The 19,763-nt window shown below is 34.1% G+C and overlaps 1 protein-coding gene and 1 long non-coding RNA gene across 13 annotated transcripts; one reads left to right on the forward strand and one right to left on the reverse strand.

The window, feature by feature from the left end:
* Positions 1-1,617: 1,617 nt before the first annotated feature.
* LOC110824141 (uncharacterized) lies at positions 1,618-18,171 on the forward strand. Of its 12 annotated transcripts, none has more exons than XR_015816891.1 (6): positions 1,618-1,773; positions 1,863-1,966; positions 2,070-3,389; positions 5,041-7,148; positions 9,714-9,758; positions 9,901-11,865. It is a non-coding gene; the product is annotated as an uncharacterized LOC110824141 (long non-coding RNA). The 12 variants fall into 12 exon arrangements; XR_015816894.1 differs by having other exon boundaries at positions 2,070-3,145; positions 3,244-7,148; XR_015816895.1 differs by having other exon boundaries at positions 2,070-2,205; positions 2,939-7,148.
* Positions 10,366-16,870, reverse strand: LOC110823915 (two-component response regulator-like PRR37). Its single transcript, XM_022054413.2, has 8 exons — positions 16,510-16,870; positions 15,829-15,990; positions 15,580-15,713; positions 15,145-15,306; positions 12,572-12,746; positions 12,050-12,473; positions 11,205-11,979; positions 10,366-10,759 (listed from the first exon to the last, which is right to left on the reverse strand). The coding sequence occupies exons 1-8, from the start codon at positions 16,868-16,870 to the stop codon at positions 10,631-10,633; spliced, it is 2,322 nt and encodes a 773-aa protein (XP_021910105.1). The 3' UTR covers positions 10,366-10,630.
* Positions 18,172-19,763: the final 1,592 nt, after the last annotated feature.

Raw genomic sequence — 19,763 nt, forward strand, 5'->3', positions numbered from 1 at the left:
AAGGGTGAAAGATTCTTACATCGAATCGGTGTCCAAAATACCGTACTTTCTACTGCGTCTCTTGGCGATCTTGTAGGTTTCCTGAATCTTTCTGCAAAAATTAAAACATCCGTCACATATCCTAGAAATATCCTAAAATGCCAAAATAGGGTTGAAATTTTTTTTCGGCCAATTTTAAAGTTCCAGCACGACGGTGTCGCCGTACTCCGGCGCTGGCTCCACTACCCATGACGGTGCCGAATCTGCTGCCACAATGGTGGTTCGCTTCGACCTAGTCAGTTTCGGCTGGTTTAGATCAATTTTGGTCGGTTTTACATATAAACCTGCGAAAAAATGAGTTAGGAGACCTCGATTGGCCAGAAAAGGCAAAAAATTGAAACTTTACCGGTGGAAGGTCTCTGGGTGCGGCGGATCTGCCGGTCCTCCTTTGCAGCTGAAGTTCTCCTTTAGTTGACCTGCACCAGAAAAGGACGGTGAACACGGTAGTCAAAAAATCACAAAACGAAAAACAGGAAAAGGATTATCGGAGAAGGTTTTCAGTTTTGGCTGTGGCAGCTCGACCAAGCTTTGTCAGCAGTTTTCTGGTTTACCCGTCAACCCTTTTGCTCTAATATGACCGTAGAAAGAGTCAGGATTGAATTCCGAGTGGGAAGAACAAAAATTTACCTTTCTCGGCAGTCGACAGTGGCTCTGGTGCAGCGGTGGCAGCGGCGTCTCTCCAACAACTGGTCTTCCCTCCGGCCTTCTTCTTCTTCTTCTCCGGCTGGGTGTCGGCTAGAGTTTTGGTTCCCTACAAAGAGGAGTTTAAATACTCTTCTCCATCCGATCCAGCTCGCTTGTTCGAGTCGATATGGAGCGAGGAAGACCGTTCGATGATTTTCTATTTAGGTTGATTGCATGGATGAATCTGGACCGTCCATCGGTATCAATCTCGTCCGTCCGATCGCATCTAAATATGGAGTGCATCTGAACCATTCATGCGCGCGTGATGCAATCTAGGCCGTCGGATCGCCCAAGCACGCGGATTGCACGCGTGGCCTCTTGCATGTTCTGGTTCGCCGTTCCACGTTGTCAAACTTTGTCTTTTTATGATTTTACTCCATATTTTTAAATTTTCTTTTAAAAATACTCTCCATATTCGCACTTTTGACTATTTTCAGAATTATTTTCAATTTCGTCCATAATTTATTTATTTTTTTAAACTTTAACAAAAGTAAATTAAAATAAATTTTAATTATTTATATATATTTTTTATAAATTAAAAAAAAAAATTATTTTGAACTAATTTTTCCAATCTAAATATTATATAATAAATTATTTTGTTAATACATTAATTATATTTATAAAATTTTTTATTTTATTAATGTTCGTATAATATCTCGTAAATATTTTATCATTGGATACATTTATTAATTTAAAAAATTAAAATTAAATATTAATTTAAATTTTAAGTTGAATTAAATTTCAATAAACTTGTTATGGTTAAAAATCATGCTTATTATAAAAAGAGTATTAATCACAAAGATACTCTAATTTTCTTTTATTATTAATTTTACTCTCGATATCTTTCAGGAAAAAAAAATTAATAATTTCGTTAAAAAAAAAAAATTAGTTTCTTTTTTTTTCGTGAAAGAAAAAATTATGTTCTCAATTTTGCCCTCTAATGGATTGTTCGGATACGTGATCAAAACTTCATAATTGAAAACCAGAACAACCAGAAACGGGCTACGCTTGAGATTTCCGAGTTTCGGGGAGCCGCTTCTGATGATCAGAGTAAGAAAACGGAGTGCTTTACGTTTCAGTTTTGCTCCGTCTTCAATTGGTTAGTCTGTTTTTATATTGCAACGGGCTTTGCTTGTCAGTTTATACTTATTAGTGAGATGGAAGAGCAGAAGGTACCGTACGTGCTCGGTGATTCGCGGAGCAGGGTGGAACGGCTCAGACATATGTTGCGGAATTGATTCAGGTTCTTTCCGTTACTTTTTGAGCACTTATTTTTCCGGGGCTTGAATTTGGTTCCACTTTACCGAAAATTTGCTTTTTAAATTTTACTTTCGAATGTGTCTTAGTTCAAGGTTGTTGATGATGAAATGCTGATGGATACAACTAAAGGCACAAAGACAAATGGAACTTTGTCTCGTTTAGGATCTAGAACCATATGCAGCAGATGGAATGCATCTGCAAATAAGTAGCTGTAACGATTGGGTATTTTTTATCCCACACATTCTTTCTTAGCGTTTTCAGTGTAAGCTTTGATATGGTTGTGATTTTCTGCAAATAAGTAGCTGTGATAATTGGGTCTTTTGCTAGGAGAAATTATTGGTGCTTTTTATGTTTTTATGATGAACTTTTAATTGTTAGGTTCTTAACACAAAGTGTTTTTCCATTGGTTCATTTGTGAAAATATGACACGGTTGTGACTTATTAGCAGAAATGGATTCTAATTTGTTCTCTTTCTTTGACATGCATATGCTGTGCTGTCCATTTGAGAATATCAGAGAAAACGATTTTTGCATGAATTTATTTATATGTTAGTTAAAGTTCATCAATTTACAGACTAGGTTTGGGGTTTTCAATAGTATTACTTGCTAGTTGAGATGCTTCATCGACAAATATAAATAAAATATTCAGAAGAAAAATTTTGCTTTTGGGATTTATGTTCTCTTTGCATAAAATATTTATCCTGTCAAACATAAAAATTATCTGGAGTTATTGTTTTCAGTTAGGCTGCACTTATGACAGGGAATTATTTTTAACTTGATTCATGGCTTGATGGAGATGAAAGAGAAACCACTGAAGGTGGATAGGTAGTGTTGTAGGGAAGGATTAAATTATTTATAGCTTACTTGATATTAAGAAGAACCAAGTTACCATAGTGATAGATGATGTATTACTTACGGAGGTGGCTTCTAATGGAGAACTTTTTGTGTGACCTCAGAGCACAACACCCTATGAATTTAATTGGACAACCTCAGCACTTTTATCAAATCATATGAGATTCTTCTTAGACAAAACTAAACTAAAAGAACAAGAAAAAAAGAGTGCTCCAGATCACCTATAGTCCAGGACTATACAAAAATTCTCTGTGAATTCAGACCATGTCTCAGACTTACTGCACTCTTGCCACAGTTTAACATCTGAATTTGTAAGATAGTGACTGAACTTTATAAGTACTTTCCTTGCATTTCACGCCTGTTAAAGTTATGCAACCGTTTTTGCGTTCTTACATAGCTCTTGTTTCAGGATTGTTCTTTATTTGTACTTAATCAAAAGGATAAATATTCAAGCATGAGGAGGCTTACATTCATGTTTCAGATGGTTACCTTGCAAACATTCTTATAAAGGCAGACCTCTTGGTGACAGGTTTGGCAAGTAATATTCATGGACAGGTATTCTTTAATCATTTCTGCTTGCAATGAGCATTCAATTTTGACAAACAAAATTTCTAAAAGGAATTAGCATGAATTATTGCTTAATGGTAGTTGGGGAGGCAAGTAACTTCTAAAATTCAATGGTATTTACAAATTAATCTACTTGCTTTCTCTGGCATTCGCCCTGTAACAGTTTTGTCATTTGTGCTAAGGTCAAAATAAGTAAAAAACTCTTATGTTATTTTAAAATATTTAAACAAGTCCTTTCACCTTTCCGTTCATATATACTTTGAACTTTTGAATTATATTTGAATATGCCTCTCAGTTGGCCGAACGTTAACACTTCAAACACCTTCTTATTTAGTAGTATATGGCATCTAATGTGGTCATTCTAAATAGCCATTTTTTGGGCTGAGATGACCATTTATTTGGCATATTCTGTACATGTGACATTGACATGACATACACATAATTATATATTTACATATTTAATAGATAACGTTTTAAATATTAGAGTAAATATCAAATTCAGTCTTTCAACTTTAGCTTATCTTACAATTTAGTTTTAATTTTTTATTACAATTTAGTCTCCGAACTTTTAGTTTTTGTTCGAAAAACAAACACTGTTTAGTCTTTAAATAAAAAAAAAAAATTAACTTGTTACTGCCTGATTGAGATGCCTTAGTTGAATGTTCTTCTCTTCCTTTTGCCTGAAAAACTAGGTCACATCTTTGTTCCCTCCATCTTATCAGATCTGTAATCCCTATCTCCATTTCCTTTTGACATACTGGAATCACCAATGATAAGCCTAATTTCCACAGATATTTACCTGATTGGGTGAATGCACTCTGCTCCTCTGCACTGCAGCAATTATGAGCTGGTTGAAGAAGATGATTTACGATGAAAGAGGATGATTTAAGGATTATTAGGGTTTTTTTAAAATTATTTTTATGATCCATAAATTTTTTAAATTTCAAACAAGCCATAAACTAATTTCATATTTTCCATTCCATTTTAAATAATTTAAGTTGGAAACAAGACAAGAAGTTTGGGGATTAAATTGTGACAGAAAAAATATTTAGAACTAAATTTGAGAACTAACTTGGATATTTTTCCTAAATGTTATATAAATTCTAACATGCACCTCTGTCCATTTGATTCATAAAGCTTTTGTTATCACCCACTAACCCATCGTGTTTTCAAGAAGCCACCATCCTTCCTCTTCCATCCACAGTGAAAGCTCAGTTCTTGACAGCCTCAAGGAGCTTGATAAATACTGAGAGACTAGAACCCAAAGTCTCTAATTATATCAGAAGGAGAGCAAGTGCATTTCTTTCTTCAAAAAATATGTTTGTTTCTTTCTTTCCCTGCAAAATAACAAGGAATGAGATTGAGAAGTTTCTTCCTTTGTTTACAAACTGCTACCCAAAGCCAATCAACTCGATAGGTATATCTTTAGAATTGTTTTTTGGTAAGATAATTTGATTTGTTGTGAGAAGTTAGTTTTTACATTCCTGAATATATATTTAATTTTTTTTCATCTTAATAAGAAAAAAAAAATTTATAAATGCTTAATGATACTAAAACGTGGTATTAAATTACAATATTTACGGATGTACAACTCTTGGTTGATTGAATACTGATTCGAATAATATGTCCCTACTTGAAGGAGCATCAAGCAAGGACTCGTACCCTCGCCCTCCAGCTTGGCGAGCGGGGAAGTAACCGTCATGACTAAGTGAACTTGGTTGTATAGAGATTTATCTTTTTTAATAATAAATGAAATGATTTATATTATATTCTTTGTTAATTTAGAATAGATAAGGGAAAAATATTAAATAAAGGATTTTTTTTTCTTATACTAGATGACACTGGAGTTCTCTGTTTTTGTTTTCATATCGCAGCTGTTTCTTTACTGAGTACATAAAAATCATTAATGCAATGGGAAAAAATAGAAAGAAAGAAATAAAGATATTTTCTGTTTTCTTTGGGTCAGGTGTATGTGAAAATAAGTAATTAGATATTGTCAGTTATAATCTTTATTAATAAAATAGTATATCAGGTAATTAGAAATAAGATAGATTTTTTTTTTTGGGTTAAAATGTTTAACTCTCCTTTTTTTTTTTTATTCTCATTTTTCTTTAACGTGTGAAGAATGGAAACGGTAAGCTTTTAAGAGACTTCTCTATGACCTGCATGTATATATATTATGAGGTGCCAGATGTGCCTACGTACTAATGTGATTGATGTGATATATCTTATATTAATGAGATTTGATCTAATGCTGAGCTAGGATTATGAGTATGTAAAAGTGATGCATTTGAGGGGCTGAGCTAGGACTGTATGTGTGTAAATATGGTGGATCTGATGAGAGGCTGAGTGCAATCATATGTTGATGTGATCAAAGTGATGGACTGATTTCTTACTGAGCTTGAAGCTTTTTTTTTTTTTTTAAATCCTGAAGTGGCATCTGTGGAAGGATTGATCTCCAACCTTTTCTATCTATCTTTAGAAGTAGGGCAAGGGAAAACCTACAAGAGGGGGACACCCGAAATTCACTGAAGGAAGAATATTACTTGATGGGAAAGTGAAATCTCTCCAAGTAAAATAAAAAGAAAGAAGAATAAAATCCTAAGAAGAAATTCTGAGACACCCTTTTCCCGCCTGCTTAGAAAGAAGAATAGATTGGTTCACCTAGCCAGCCTCCCTCAAAAAAAAAAAAAAAAAAAGGGATTAAGGTGATAGAGTGTCATCAGGAGATGCTATTGGAATTGAAAAAAGTTCTTGTTGTTTGATCTTCTGCGATTGGAAGACCACAATCTTTTGCCCTTTGGCATGAATGCCCTCTCACGGCCTTCTTGTTGACGCTTTCTTGCTTTGACTTCTTTGTCTCTAATTGCTCTGGAGTAGGTCCTGCAGAAGGACTCTTTTTCATTCTTACAGCAGGAGACCAACGAGACATCAGCTCTGCGTCACAACTTTCTCAAATTCTTTCGATCACTTCGCTTGCCCTATTTTGTTCGCTTTGCTCTGTGCGCTTCAGCGAAGAATTAGAACTAAAATGAAAGAAATTGGACGAAACGTATACATGCTATTTGTCTTGAAAATTTTAACGGATTAATAAAATTAATAAAACATATTTTGAATTAAATTATTATTGTTGATGTATACCGAATTAGTTATTATTCGTATAATTTCACCGAATGACTTTGGCACGTGCTAAATTATTATTTTTTTTCTCCTCAAATCAAGCAACAAAAATAGGAGAAGGAAAAGAGATCTCTTTTGAGGTATGCTCCCAAAGGAGGAAAAAATTTGAGTGCAGACAAAATAAATTGGGTGTATATCTTTTTCTCCTAGTCAAACGGTGGCATTTTAAGGGAGACACAAAAAAGGAGAGCATTAAATTCACATTTAACACGTGAAATTTACTTGGTCTTCGCATCCTTAAAAAGTGAAAGTTTTCCTTCTCTACCGCATATTTAAGAACACGTGAATAGAAAATTTCTTCATTTGGAAAACAAAAGTAAGTACGCTCTCCAGGTTTTCCAGCTCCGGCGAGCTACTCTCAATGAAGCAGGATCAAGAACCAGAACATCACTTTGCTCCGTGTTCAATTTCTTCATGTCTATTTTTCTCTTGCAACGTTATTTTCTTTTTGAATAATTGCATTATAACCTGTTAATTTTGTAAAAAATGGAGCGAGAGATGATACTTCGAGATTCGCCGCGCTGGATGCAGCGACTCAGAGATATGTTGCTGACTATTAAATCTCAGGTACTTCACGTTACCTATTGAACACTTACTCTTCAAATATTTTTGTACTGTTTTAGTAAAAATTTACTCGTAATTTTAAATTTCATGCATGCGTAATATCAATATTTTTGATAATCAATGTTGATATAAGGTAAATAAAAATTTATCTCGTCTAGAATATGGATTCGTCAATGCATCAGATGAAATGCTTATTAGCCTGAATGGAAATAAGAAGATCGATTCTGTTCCAGATCTTCAGAATCAGGTTCCTTGAATTTTTTTCTTCTTACATTGAGCGTAAGATGTTCCTATTTCCGAAAATTTAATTATTATGCTTGTTCGATACCTTAGTATCGATTGTCGGGAGGTTGATTCATTAGGTCTTAACTAAAATCGAATATTGAGCTTAGCTTGTATACATTAGACATGACTTCAACTAAAAATTTCAAAATTGAACAAGCAAGTTTTCAATTAATATGATTCTTCTATTAACATTTTGTTAAATTTTAAACAGAAAATATACAACACTATATTTGATTATAGTGGCTACCAGCTGACCAATTGTACTGACTTTTTTAAACACAAAATCACCAAACCCACTCACCAGAAAACAACATGCGCTCACCATCCTTTTTGGCTCACCTATGGGGTTGACATCAACTAGTGCTACTCCATGATAAGGAAACGTCACAGTTGTAAAGGATGTGTAGGTTTTTACCAGTCGAATTGTTCGGTGGCTTGGATAATCATATAGATTCATTGCAAAGTTATTGGATTTACCTAGAGGGATAAGGGGGTGGAGGAGGAGTTCCAAAGTCTTAAGGGAAAAATCGTCTCTAGCCTGACCTTTTGTAATTAGTGTTATATATTTGTTAAAGAATATTATTTAGGACAATAAAACTTATTTGTTAATTAATCGTGTCTTGAAAATATGTTAAAAAAATTATAAAAAATGTTATTAGTTACCGTTGACATAAATAAATAACAAGATCCATGCAAAGCAATCCCTCGGGGTTGGTCCTGTTTTGTTTGTATTTTTTGCTTTTGTTGGTGTTTCTAGATTTTTTTTATGCTGGGCACTGCGTCAATCATACTTAAAATAAGCTTCTTTCATGTTTATTAATTAATACATTTGTCCGGCAAGAACTGTCGTAAGCATTTTCGTGAAGTGATTATCACTATGCTCCATAATCTTTATCAATAATATTACCGACTTCCTTAGCCTTAACTCCAGTAACATTAAGAACCCAGTGTTCAACATGGTTCTTTGATAATTTTTCTTACTCTTAAATTATTGTGAAAGAAATGTAATGAACTTATAGAAAAATTCCTAATTTTTTAGCTTCACAAATTTTGGACTATCTTGTAGTTTTGTTATGATTGCAAAGTGGTTGAATTTATTTAAGAAATAGAGCTACCTTCCTAGCTTATTCATGGGTATGGACTGTATATGGATCATGGGTATCGAGTACTATTTTAGCTTGTTCAAACATGCGAGTGACAGAAACAAGAAAGAGATTTATGCTACCATGGCGCATTTATTTCCCAATCTCTTTCCGTTGAGTATGAAACATGATAAGTTAAGAATTTAAAAATTAGCAAAATATATAATGAACTGACAACTACTTCAACTAAAATTAGCAACATATATGTGCTATACGTATTCTGTGTAAAATTTAAAAACTGTTTGACAGAAATATCAATTTAAATATAATAATATTATCTTTATTTATTTTTATTATATTTTATAAATGAATTAAATAAATTTATAAAATAAAGAAAATTAAAAAGACACAGAGTGAATAAAAATAAAAAGAAAAACTTTCACAACAAATAGGGTGAATTGGTACTCATAAGATATAAAATTGATTTTACTTTTTTTTTTTTTTTTTTTTTTTTTTTTTCTCCGAAATAATGCACTAAGAGGGCGGAGGCGGTGGCATAGGCGTCGTCTCTCAATGTAATAACGACACAAAGTGTCTAAATTTCGACAAAAATAAAATTTTGAAGGTGAAGGACCATTCTAGAAAGGTGTAAAAAGTGAATATGAAATTTTTTAATGAAGTCTATAAAACGCATCTGCCAGATAAAGATGTTATGGTATTTGTTTCAAGTTGTTTTTTTTAAAATACATAAAATATCTTTTAAACTATTTTTTTTTTTTTTTTTTTTTTTTTTTTGGGAGATTCTACTTGTTGAGCTCGGGTGGACTCGCCTAAAATACCGTATTTGCCCCCCACCCCCCTCCCCCCTTAAAAGGAAAGAAAGGTCACATAATTAAATGTCACAGCTTCGGCCACGTTGTCTTTACTTCGATCACACAATCTCTTCCTTTCTTTTTTTTTTTTTTAATTAATTTTTAGAAAACCATTAGTTTTATATATAACACGTGAACTTTTAACTCGTCCATCAATACCGGTAAAAAGGGGAAAGCCATCTTTTCGTTTCTGCTCACGTGAATAAATTCCCTGATTTGTGAAACCCAAAAAATGAAAAAGTCTTGCATCTCTGCTTCCACTTCTGATCAACTACTCTACCCTTTTGATTCAATAGATTTCTTAACCTATTTTTACTCTTATTCTTCAGGATAGCAGCTGCGTAATTGTCATGTTTCTGGGTTTCTTCAAAACGGTTAGCTTCCTATCTGTCTCTCTTGTACATATAATTTATTAGATACGTATGTATTTGAGCAGTATGATATTTGCTTTACATACTAGGCGTGAAAATGGTGTTCGCATGCCACTATTTCACGTTATCATATTATATTTCTTAGGAGAGGAGGCAAACATTGAGGGGATAGAGCTGCCTTCGATCTCTTCCAATTAATTCTTTTTTCGTCTGGGCTAAATTTCAGGATATTGATTAATTGTAGAATTGCATGGATAATTTCTGGCCCAACTTCGTCATCTTTATGTATCTTTTAGGTGATACTAGTGGTGTGATAAATCTGGTTGTAGTATGTGTCTGAAAGGCAATATTTGTATTCCTTTAAATTATACCAAAAGAAAAAAAAAAAAAAAAAAAAGCTCCCTTCTTCGAAACAAACATCTGGTGAAGCCAGATCAAGTGCTTATTTGTAAACCCGCTAAATGCGTTTGTGTGAGTAATATGCATAGCTAAGAAGTCCATTCAATATTAGCATGTACAGGAAGAAAAATCCTGGAGAAATTATGTGAGAGGTATTCCTCAAGAAAGGGTGTCCGAATTGCTGACTTAAATAAGTCTTTGAAGATGCTACTTGTCAAGATTTAGTTTATTAGAGAAAGCTGCCATTAAAGGGTGGCCTTCTGGGCGACACTGGTGGCAGCATAAATCTTAGAATTATAAACAGAGGTTAAAACCTCAAGGTGCCTTTTGGAGCCTCACCTACAGCGGGTTTTGGCTTTTTGATAAAATAAGATCTTAACTAAACACCGTCACTTGCCTAAATATTCTACCTTGGAATGTTAAATGCTCACTCCAATGGACACACAGTTAATGACACCTCATACAAACCTCATCTGCTATCTCTCACTAGCGTCAGGTTGACAATGCTTGTCCTCGTTTCTGTTTTCGTGCACCACCTGTCGCACAAATTGTCCACGAACACGAGGTCTTTGATCTGCTAGTTTCTTCCTACTGTGATATCGGACCTGAAAAGAACTAAATTAGGAATATCCTGCATCCTTCAGTTCTAACAAAATTTAATACAGAAGTAAAAGACTCTCACAATACAGTAGAAACAGGGAGTCAACCATGGGATTCACAATTAATTAGGTTGTCGTGCTCATACTTTGGATTTGCATTAGTGGTGCCAAAGTTGCATGCTAACCAAATTTGGTATTGGCAGAATAAAACATAGCTAATAGATATTCTTTCATTCTAAGGTGGTCAATGTAATGACTAGCTGCCCAAATACCCATGAGAAAATCTGCCTTAAAACTGTCTCATTGAATGTCAAAATAGTTTGCACGTTGGATGATTACTATGACATAATGATTGACAGTACAGGGTGATATCTTGAAATTCTTTTGTTGTAAATATCTAGATTTTGTTTGAGGAACCAAAGATTTTGATATTAAAATGCAACTTAGCTACCTTCTTCTCAAAGCATCTTTCTTTCCTTTTCTGGCGGAACTTGTTCAAGGCAGCTTCTCTCTGTGAAAAATGATTCTGATCTATCCCAATGGTGATTTCACCACCAGCTCCACCTTCACCAGATATCCTATTGTGAATGTCCATGTTTGTTCCTGTGACATTGAATGCAGTGCTGCTTCCATTTTGCCCATCGCTCCCATGGTTACTGCCTGAGGCGCTTCCACTGAAAGCATGAGCACAATCACTACCATCATTATATGCACCTGATGAATTGCATGCCTCACATTGGGAAGCTGCTTCCACCATGTTATTTAAAGGCGTATCATCATGGTTGGCTAGATACTGCTGCTGTGGCACATTATGGATGTAATACTGGTGATGATGGTGATGGTAGTGGTGCACTTGGATCAGCTGGTCCACGCTCTTCCCTTGAGCCAACATTGCCTTAGGCACTGCAGCATCAGATTTACCTTCTAACACAGGCTCAACAGGAGAGAAATGACCATTTTGCATAGGGTGCAGAGCGGAAGGAGGGAGACAATTGTCTTTGGATATAGGAGCTAGTTTGTCACTAAATACAATCGATTGGTTGAAAATATTATTAGTTGTAGAACCCATATCATTGTTGTTGCTATCACTATTGGAATGCTGATTTGAGTTAGATTGAATATTCTGCTCTGATTCTGTTTTTGCAACCTCTAGGCTATTATCTGGTGGAGAACAGCTACCTATATCGCCTGTTGGTGCCTGATTAGCAGTTGAAGCAGAATTATACCTGCAAAGAAGTGAAATCTTAGTCGAACTAAAACTTTGGAGTTGAGTAGGGAACCGAAATCTATCCATACCTTGAGAAGGCTGAGAGTTTAGAATGTCTCAGAAGATTTCTGTCATGGGTACTTTTCCTAGTATCTCCAGCATCACTAAATCTTTTCAAACTGAGCTCAAGGCATGGCATTTCCTCCGTGTCATAAATAACCTTATTTTTATCATCAGAGACCTTGGGAAGAAGATTTGTGGTGCCAAAGGTAACACATTCTAGATTAGGACACTTGTAATTGATGGAACCAATAAGATCAGCAGATAGGCTTTTTAAATCACTATCACTGTTGTTTCCCTGTTCTTCTTTCAATAAATTCTCAGGATCTTTAATCGAGTTCAATCCAGGTAGACCATCTATGTGGCTTAGTGCCTCTGCACTTGGCTTTTTAAGTTGCAACTTTGGAATTCTAGTGACTCCTATCTCCAAATCTTTGCCCATCAGCATATTGCCTAAACAGTGAAATGGAATATAGTCTTTAATGGAGCAAAATGGAAAGAAAGTATTGGATTCATGAGAGAAGTCCAGAAAAAAACAGAATTGTTCATACTGAATTTGTCCCCTTTGTACTCTTTTGCAGCAGTCACAGACCAATGGTTATGAATTGCTTCAGATCTTGACCGAATGATCTGGGCACATGTGCTATCATGTGGATCAGCTAATTGGTTCCCTGGTGACATTGGTTTGGGACTGTCAACTTCGATTGTCCTTTTTGTCCATGAGCTCTGCAAAGAAAAATGGATAATGTGCATTTATAATCTCTACATCTATTCTGTAGTGTGATTCTCAGGTTTCAGGTCAGAACTATGTCGTCACTTAAAATCAGTTAACAGACACCAAAATAAACTGTTTTCATTTCATAGGAATGTGGGCTCCACAAGCCCATTTACATACATGAAAGCTGATAGATGCACAAGGAGACACACCTGCATGTGTTGAGGCACATTTTCATGGCACATAGAACAGACAAAGCAAGCATAAATGATAAGATAATCCTTGAAAGAACCTTCAATAGGAAAACATCATTTGCCATGTGAAGTTACATAATATTTAATTATAGAATCAGAATGATGTTTGGATTTTCAATAAGTGCATTCTGGGGATACACTTATTAGAAAAGAAATTTGTGAGGAAGGGATCAAGAATGGTAAAAATCTTGACTGACAAAAGAATAGTAAATCAGGAATCTTATAAAATATTAATAAATTAGATAACCTTATATTATATGCTTTTTTGCAAGTTTCTTCAGATTTTGTACAAACTATTCTCAAATTAGTTTTTTTGGGGTCTTAAGCACTATGGTGTCATGTAACTGTCAGACTAGATACATATGATCTATAGCAGCTGGTGTGGACTTGTTATATTCTACTATATTATTGGATTTTTTTTTTGTTAATGCTTCAATTTTCCCTCATACTGCTTGATGTCTTCTGTTGGAATTTGCCGGTTTCACTAATTATCGCTTGCTACTATATCCAATAGTTGCAAACATAACTAACTTATTGCATGTTTTGGACAAGAGCTGAAAAAAATCCATAGCCTTCTGTTGAAAGATATTGATGAACAACTAAATTTAGTTTTCTGAACTACTTGATCATCCAAGTCAAGGAGAACAATAGATGCTTAGACACAGGAAAATATGCCAAACTTCAGTACCTCTGAAGCCACAGGCAGAAATACTTGGTTGGGAAATCCAATTTTGAATGAAAGAGGTACTGCAGCTTAATTCTTCTTTAACAAATTCTTTATTTAGAAAATCCTCAAAGCCTAAACCTACTTCCTTTTCTCCTTCAAGTTTTACCTTTTGAGCCTTTTTTTTCATGCCTTTGCTGGAGTTCGGAGAAAACTGCAATCAATAGGAATTTTTCCTATTCACCAAGAATGTGAAATTCTTCTTCCTTTCAAGAAGTATCTAAAGATAGGATCTAGGAATAAGAAGAATTCTTGAGAATAAATAACTAATTTATGGTTTTCCCGCGTCACCACAAGTGCCGCCAATCACTAGAATGTAACATGTCTTCCATGGGATAGAAGGGGTGTTAAATGACAAAGCTTGGGTTTTAATACCTATCTATGGTTTTCAATGGCTATGTGATTCATATTACTTAAGTGTTAAGTTTGATTGGTCTCATAACTTATATTCCCCATATTTTTTCCACTTAGATAGGCTTTTATATTCATGTAGGTTTCTTTGGGTTAGGAGTCAAAAAGGACAGATGGTTCTGAAATTGATGGATGTGAGTATTAGGATCTATAAGGCTTAATGCAGACTTCTTTTTACATTTGGAACCTTATATATGACCATTATACAGTCAGAACTCAAAGAAGTTTCTTGCTTTGGAAGATTATAGGATCGGGAGTACCATGAGTTCTATAAGCTTTAGTATTTAACAGAAGAATTTACCAGTCATTTTGCTTGCCCTATAGCAATTAGACCATAGATGTATTACTAGAGATGACTATTTGTGAAGGCTTGGTTTTCTCTAATTTTTATTGCTTATTCTTATTTCTCCACAATAATTTTGCTTAAAGTAGATCCATGAAATCTTAAAGCCTTTAGTTAAAACCTTGAGAAGAAGACAGATGAAGTTTAGAACTACAGTATAGAGAATGATAACAGACATGTGACATCCCCTGAAACACTGATTATTCCTTGTCCAACTGGCTACGTATTCCAGATCCTGATACCCATTTTTAATTACCCCGATGTAAGGTCCACAACCTTGTCAGTTAATTTGAATCTCAAAATGTTCCTGATACCATCATTTGTTGGTTGCTGCTTTCATCTTCTATTCTTTGAGATGTTTTACCAAGATTTTAATTGTTTCCTCCTGAGTGTTGGTGTTTCTTGAGATTTCTCTCCTATTAATTGCTTTTTTCTATTAAAAAACTTATTCTTGCCTTGGTTCTGCGACTTAACTTGGAACTATCAGGGATTTTGAAGCTTTCTGAGCATGGGTTACAAAAATGAATGAATTTGCTTGCAGACAACGATAGTAACTCTTTATAGTGAAGAAAACAATGGTAATCCTATTCTTTAATCATCACCGTAACTTCAAATGAAAAGACTCCCTTCACCGAAAATAGTGCGCACTGCACTTAGGAAAGAAAAATAGGTCATACCTGAGTGCTGCTTCCATTGTCACTTCCATCCCAAGCATTAAAACCGATGCTTCTTATATCATCTTCAGTGTTGCTACCAGTATTGTAGTCCGAGTCCTCAACACTCTTGGATTTTGAGGAATTTTCGGTCTGAATGCCACTTTGACTCCCATTACCACTAGACTGATGAAATGATGAACAATGAATGCAACAGAAGGGGCAAAGTTTTGCACTTCTATAGTTCTATTTGGCGAAGTTTTAAAATGGTGAAAAAAAGGAGAAAAGAACTTCAAAAATATTTTTGAAATGTTGCTGTTGAAGTAAAGATATAGTTCTGATAGCTTAAGAGTTAGCAAACAAAAGAATATATAAAGATTGACATGAAGATTTTGTAGAGTTCAAAGTTGGTTTATTGAAGGTTCACACCAGTAAAGTTAGATAATATTAGCAACTCACACTGTGGCATTTCCTCCAAACATGCTGCCAAAGGTTTTTAAGCTCATTCTTTCGTATAGGTTTCACTAAATAGTCAACTGCACCCTTGGACAAACAATTAAAGACTACACTCATAGAATCGTGAGATGACATCACTGCACAAAAAATTCACCAGGTTTAGCAGCAAAAAGGATAAAAGAATTTGTTAAAAGGTATCAGTTAACAGTATTACATGAAATGGAGGAAGGACTTCATAAGAAATATACTCACTGATCACTGGAATATTCTTGCAAGTCTTTTGACCCATTATCTTGCACAAAAGGCCAATGCCTGATAAAAATGGTATGACTACCTCTGTTAGAACAAGATCAATACGATTTGTCATATCTTCCAAAATTTTCCAGGCTTGCAGGCCATCTTCGACAGCAATAACTGCCAGGATTGACAAAAAAAGTCAGAATTGTGTAAAAGATTACCACAATAGAGAAATGGGAAAAATCCACCACATAACAATACCAAGTAATATTTAACATCTTATTCCATCACAAAGTTAGCCTTTAGATGCACATGAGGTTGCTGCAAATTAGTGTAGTATAAAAATGTTCAAATTCCTTAGGGAGTTCTAAATCTGAAAATGCTAGTGTCATCAAGACCTTCATTTTATCTTTTACAAAGTATATCATATAGAAGTCCTTTCTTTTGTAAGAGAACTAAATTATCACACAATTCATTTGTTGCAAATTAGTCTAGGTAACAATGTTTGAAATCCTTAGGGTGGTCTAGATCTGAAAATGTTAGCGTCATCAAGACCTTCATTTTAGCTTTTACAAAGTATATCATATAAAAGTCCTTTCTTTTGTAACAGAACTAATTTATCTCAAAGTTCAGAGATAATCATGCACAGTTCCAATGCCAAATGCGGAGTTTCCGTTAGTAGGAAAACTAACTCACCTTCATACCCAGAATTGCGCAGCAATGCATAAACAATGTGGCGGGTAGAATCATCATTTTCCACCAGTAGAACTTTCACAGACCTAAAAGGAAGAAAACTCTCCCAGTGGTCTGGAGGCCCTTGGGATCTCTTCTGTGTCCTATGGAGAATCTGTACATGCTCCTGGAGCTGAACTGCTCCAGTCTTTCCATCATCTACATCTTTTACATCCTCATTAATCCGCGATTCATTTTCCTTTGAGAACGGTCTGTCTCTTATTACTTCATCCTTTGTTCCATTTGGATCATCTTGTACTTGATGATTTGATTTTAGTATTCCATTGGTCACAGGACCATTGTTACTGGTCTCAGTGATTCCCATCAACCCGATTCAAAAGGACCAAGAAAAAGGAAGGCACTGGATAGAATATGTCCAAAAACTTTTTATCCCACAAGACAGCTTGCCCATCCTGTTTCCTTCAAAATTTTTGACTTCGACAAGCACAGCAAACTAATAAGACCTTGAGAAGTGGAAGAAAATACCATTATTACAAGCTGCAACCATGCCTTGCAGGTGGAAAACAAACCTTTCAACTCCCAAATTATGCCATCAGACAATTTTAGAATTGTTAAAACCTAAAATCATATGCTAACAGGTAGAGTTGCTCCCAAGATAGATAAACAAGTATAGATTCTCTTCATTGTTGCTTGATGTCAGGTTAACCCTCAGGCAGAACGTGTAAGTAAACAGACAAGTACAGATAGAATACCTCTGATCCCATCTTATATTCTAAGTCACACCATATCTTAACTGGTAAAGTTGTTCAACAATTAATTATATACTTATACTTGGTCAACGTGGGATCAACATCCCTAATAAGAGCATTCAGGCGACAAGCAGATTCAGAAAGCTGATATTGATTTCCTCTCCTCGAATTTTCTCGAACGGCCAAACAAGTCCTAATGGAAACTAAACTCTTTTTGTTTCAAGTAGAGTCTAGGGATAGAAACTCAATCTTCCAAAATGTAGTCAATTACTAGACTCCCCAAATTGCACATTAAAAGCAAACCAGAAATCCGATCTCAAATTTCAATCGAAGAAACGGAATCATCAATCCAGGTATTGAACTAAAAGAAAAACAGTCCTTGTTGATTTTAATGTGTCCCGAAATTGGAAGAAAAATTCCGCCAAACAACCTGAAATTGAAATCAGGCATAATCATTTTCCAGAAAAAAAAAAAGATAAAATAGAAGAATATCAAACGAGAACAAACTTACCTCACAAACTTTGTTCCAGCTCCATGTACTTAGCGAGAGTGAAAAATTCCTCTCACTGAAACTTGAAATAGAGAAGCTCTATTTAGGGTTTTTTTACTTTTCAGGAAAATGCAAATTGACATGGAAAACAGCTTGAACTGGTAGAGAATGATAGGGAGGAAAGAGGGGGACACAAGAATAGGATACATACAAGAAAAGGTACTATACTTGGAGAAGATGACGTGGCGCAAGTGAAGGGCCTAAACGGTGCCACGTCAGATGCCATCTCTGTTACGTTTGCTGACGTGGCAGTAAAATCTAAAACTGTGTGATATTAGTGATGCTATGATATCCATATGGTGCAAAAGGATGACACGTGGCGCACTAACCATGGAGTAAAAGATGCGTTATGGTTTTTAAAAAAAAGCTGAAAAGCAACGGTGTCGTATTTGCTGACGACGTCGATCATCCCATACGGATGTGTTTTTAAGGCCAACAGATGCCACGTCATGCACGTCGAAATTCGTTTCTAACTGGGTCATTTTTGCAATGGGTATTTTGTTCTCAAAAGATATCTAGGGGTCATGTTTGGTTAAAATAGAATAAGAATGTTTAGATAATTGAATGAGAATTAAGTCATGTTGATTTTCATGAAATTAAAAGAAAAACATAATAAATATAAATTATAATGTAATAAACGACTGTGATATTTGATAAAATAATAATATAATATGATACCTTTATGGGTCATTTTTAATTATTTATAAATTAAATATAAATAAAATAATCATACGATCGTCACATAAAATCTTATTAAAATTGAATTTAAATTTATGATAAAAGTAATAAAAATTTCCTGCATTTTGAAGCTTCTAATATAGTAATGGCTTCTAGCACATATAATTAAAATTTAAATTAAAAATTCAATTTGTGAATCCACCATTTTACTAATTTATGGTGGCTGTCTTTTGTATTTCAAAGTTTTTATCTTTTTTTTTTTTTTTTGTTTCTCCTTTAAGTCAGGTTATTATGTTTATTTGTACTCATAAAAGAGAACAATATTTAATAAAAAGTTAATGATGTGATTTTTTCGTATTAAAAATTGATTATATAAACAAACTATAAATATGTATTCTAAGAAATCTTTCTCGTACAAAGTTTTCATTGCATGTGAAAATAGAATCATTTAAAAATTGACATGTTATTTATAGTGCTACATAGATTTGAAATTTTAATATGAAGTGGATTTGTTTTTTTTTATGTTTATTCTGTTCACTATATAAATTTCGAACTATCTTATATTCAAAATGATTAAAAATTATTATTTTTCATCTATTATCGATGCTATTTAATTTTTTTAATTATAAAAATATTGTAAAATTTTTAAATAAGTAACTAAAACTTAATTGAAAAAAAATTTCAATTTCGCTTGTATTTTGGTAGCCATTATAATGTTCAAATTTCAGGAAGGAGCTTCCGAAACAATAACTAGGAAGAAGAAAAAATGAATTTCTACGTGCTCATTTCCATAAGTAAATACACTGGGGCTATATATATATATATCATATCATATTAAAAATCATTAGGTTAAAAGTTTTTTGAAGGCATCTTTCTGCCAAAAAAAAAAAAAAAAAACATACATGCAATCTAATTAGCACATCATAAAGAAGGCTTGGATTATCTTCTTCACTCCATCCAAAAAGAAATCACAAGATCAAAGAATAGAATGAAAACAACTTACAGACGCCATGGCGATTCAATATCTTTCTGCATTCTTGATTCCTGAACTGGTCACAAGAATCATAGAGAAGACTGTAATTTACTTTGAAAAGAATCCAATATCCTTCTACATTCTTCAGTAAAATCACTAAAATTTGATTAATAATTTATCCAACACCTAAATTTTTACTGATGCATTAAAAATTCTAGCTGTGAATAACAGTCTGTAAAGTTTTGAAAGTCACAACACTAATCTTGTGATTCTAAAATTAATGCAAACCAAATAATGGAATATAATC

The sequence above is a fragment of the Carica papaya genome, chromosome 2 (genome assembly GCF_054855325.1).
Source record: "Carica papaya isolate Zhongbai chromosome 2, ASM5485532v1, whole genome shotgun sequence".
Classification (NCBI taxonomy): domain Eukaryota; kingdom Viridiplantae; phylum Streptophyta; class Magnoliopsida; order Brassicales; family Caricaceae; genus Carica; species Carica papaya.

Excerpts from the sequence above, each read along its gene's own strand:
- LOC110823915 (XM_022054413.2), bottom strand. The coding sequence starts at position 16,870 with ATGGGAATCACTGAGACCAGTAACAATGGTCCTGTGACCAATGGAATA. Across the intron at positions 15,714-15,828 it reads CAAGAATATTCCAGTGATCA|TGATGTCATCTCACGATTCT; the intron begins GTGAGTATATTT and ends TTTTTTGTGCAG. Across the intron at positions 12,747-15,144 it reads ACAATGGAAGCAGCACTCAG|AGCTCATGGACAAAAAGGAC; the intron begins GTATGACCTATT and ends TTTTCTTTGCAG.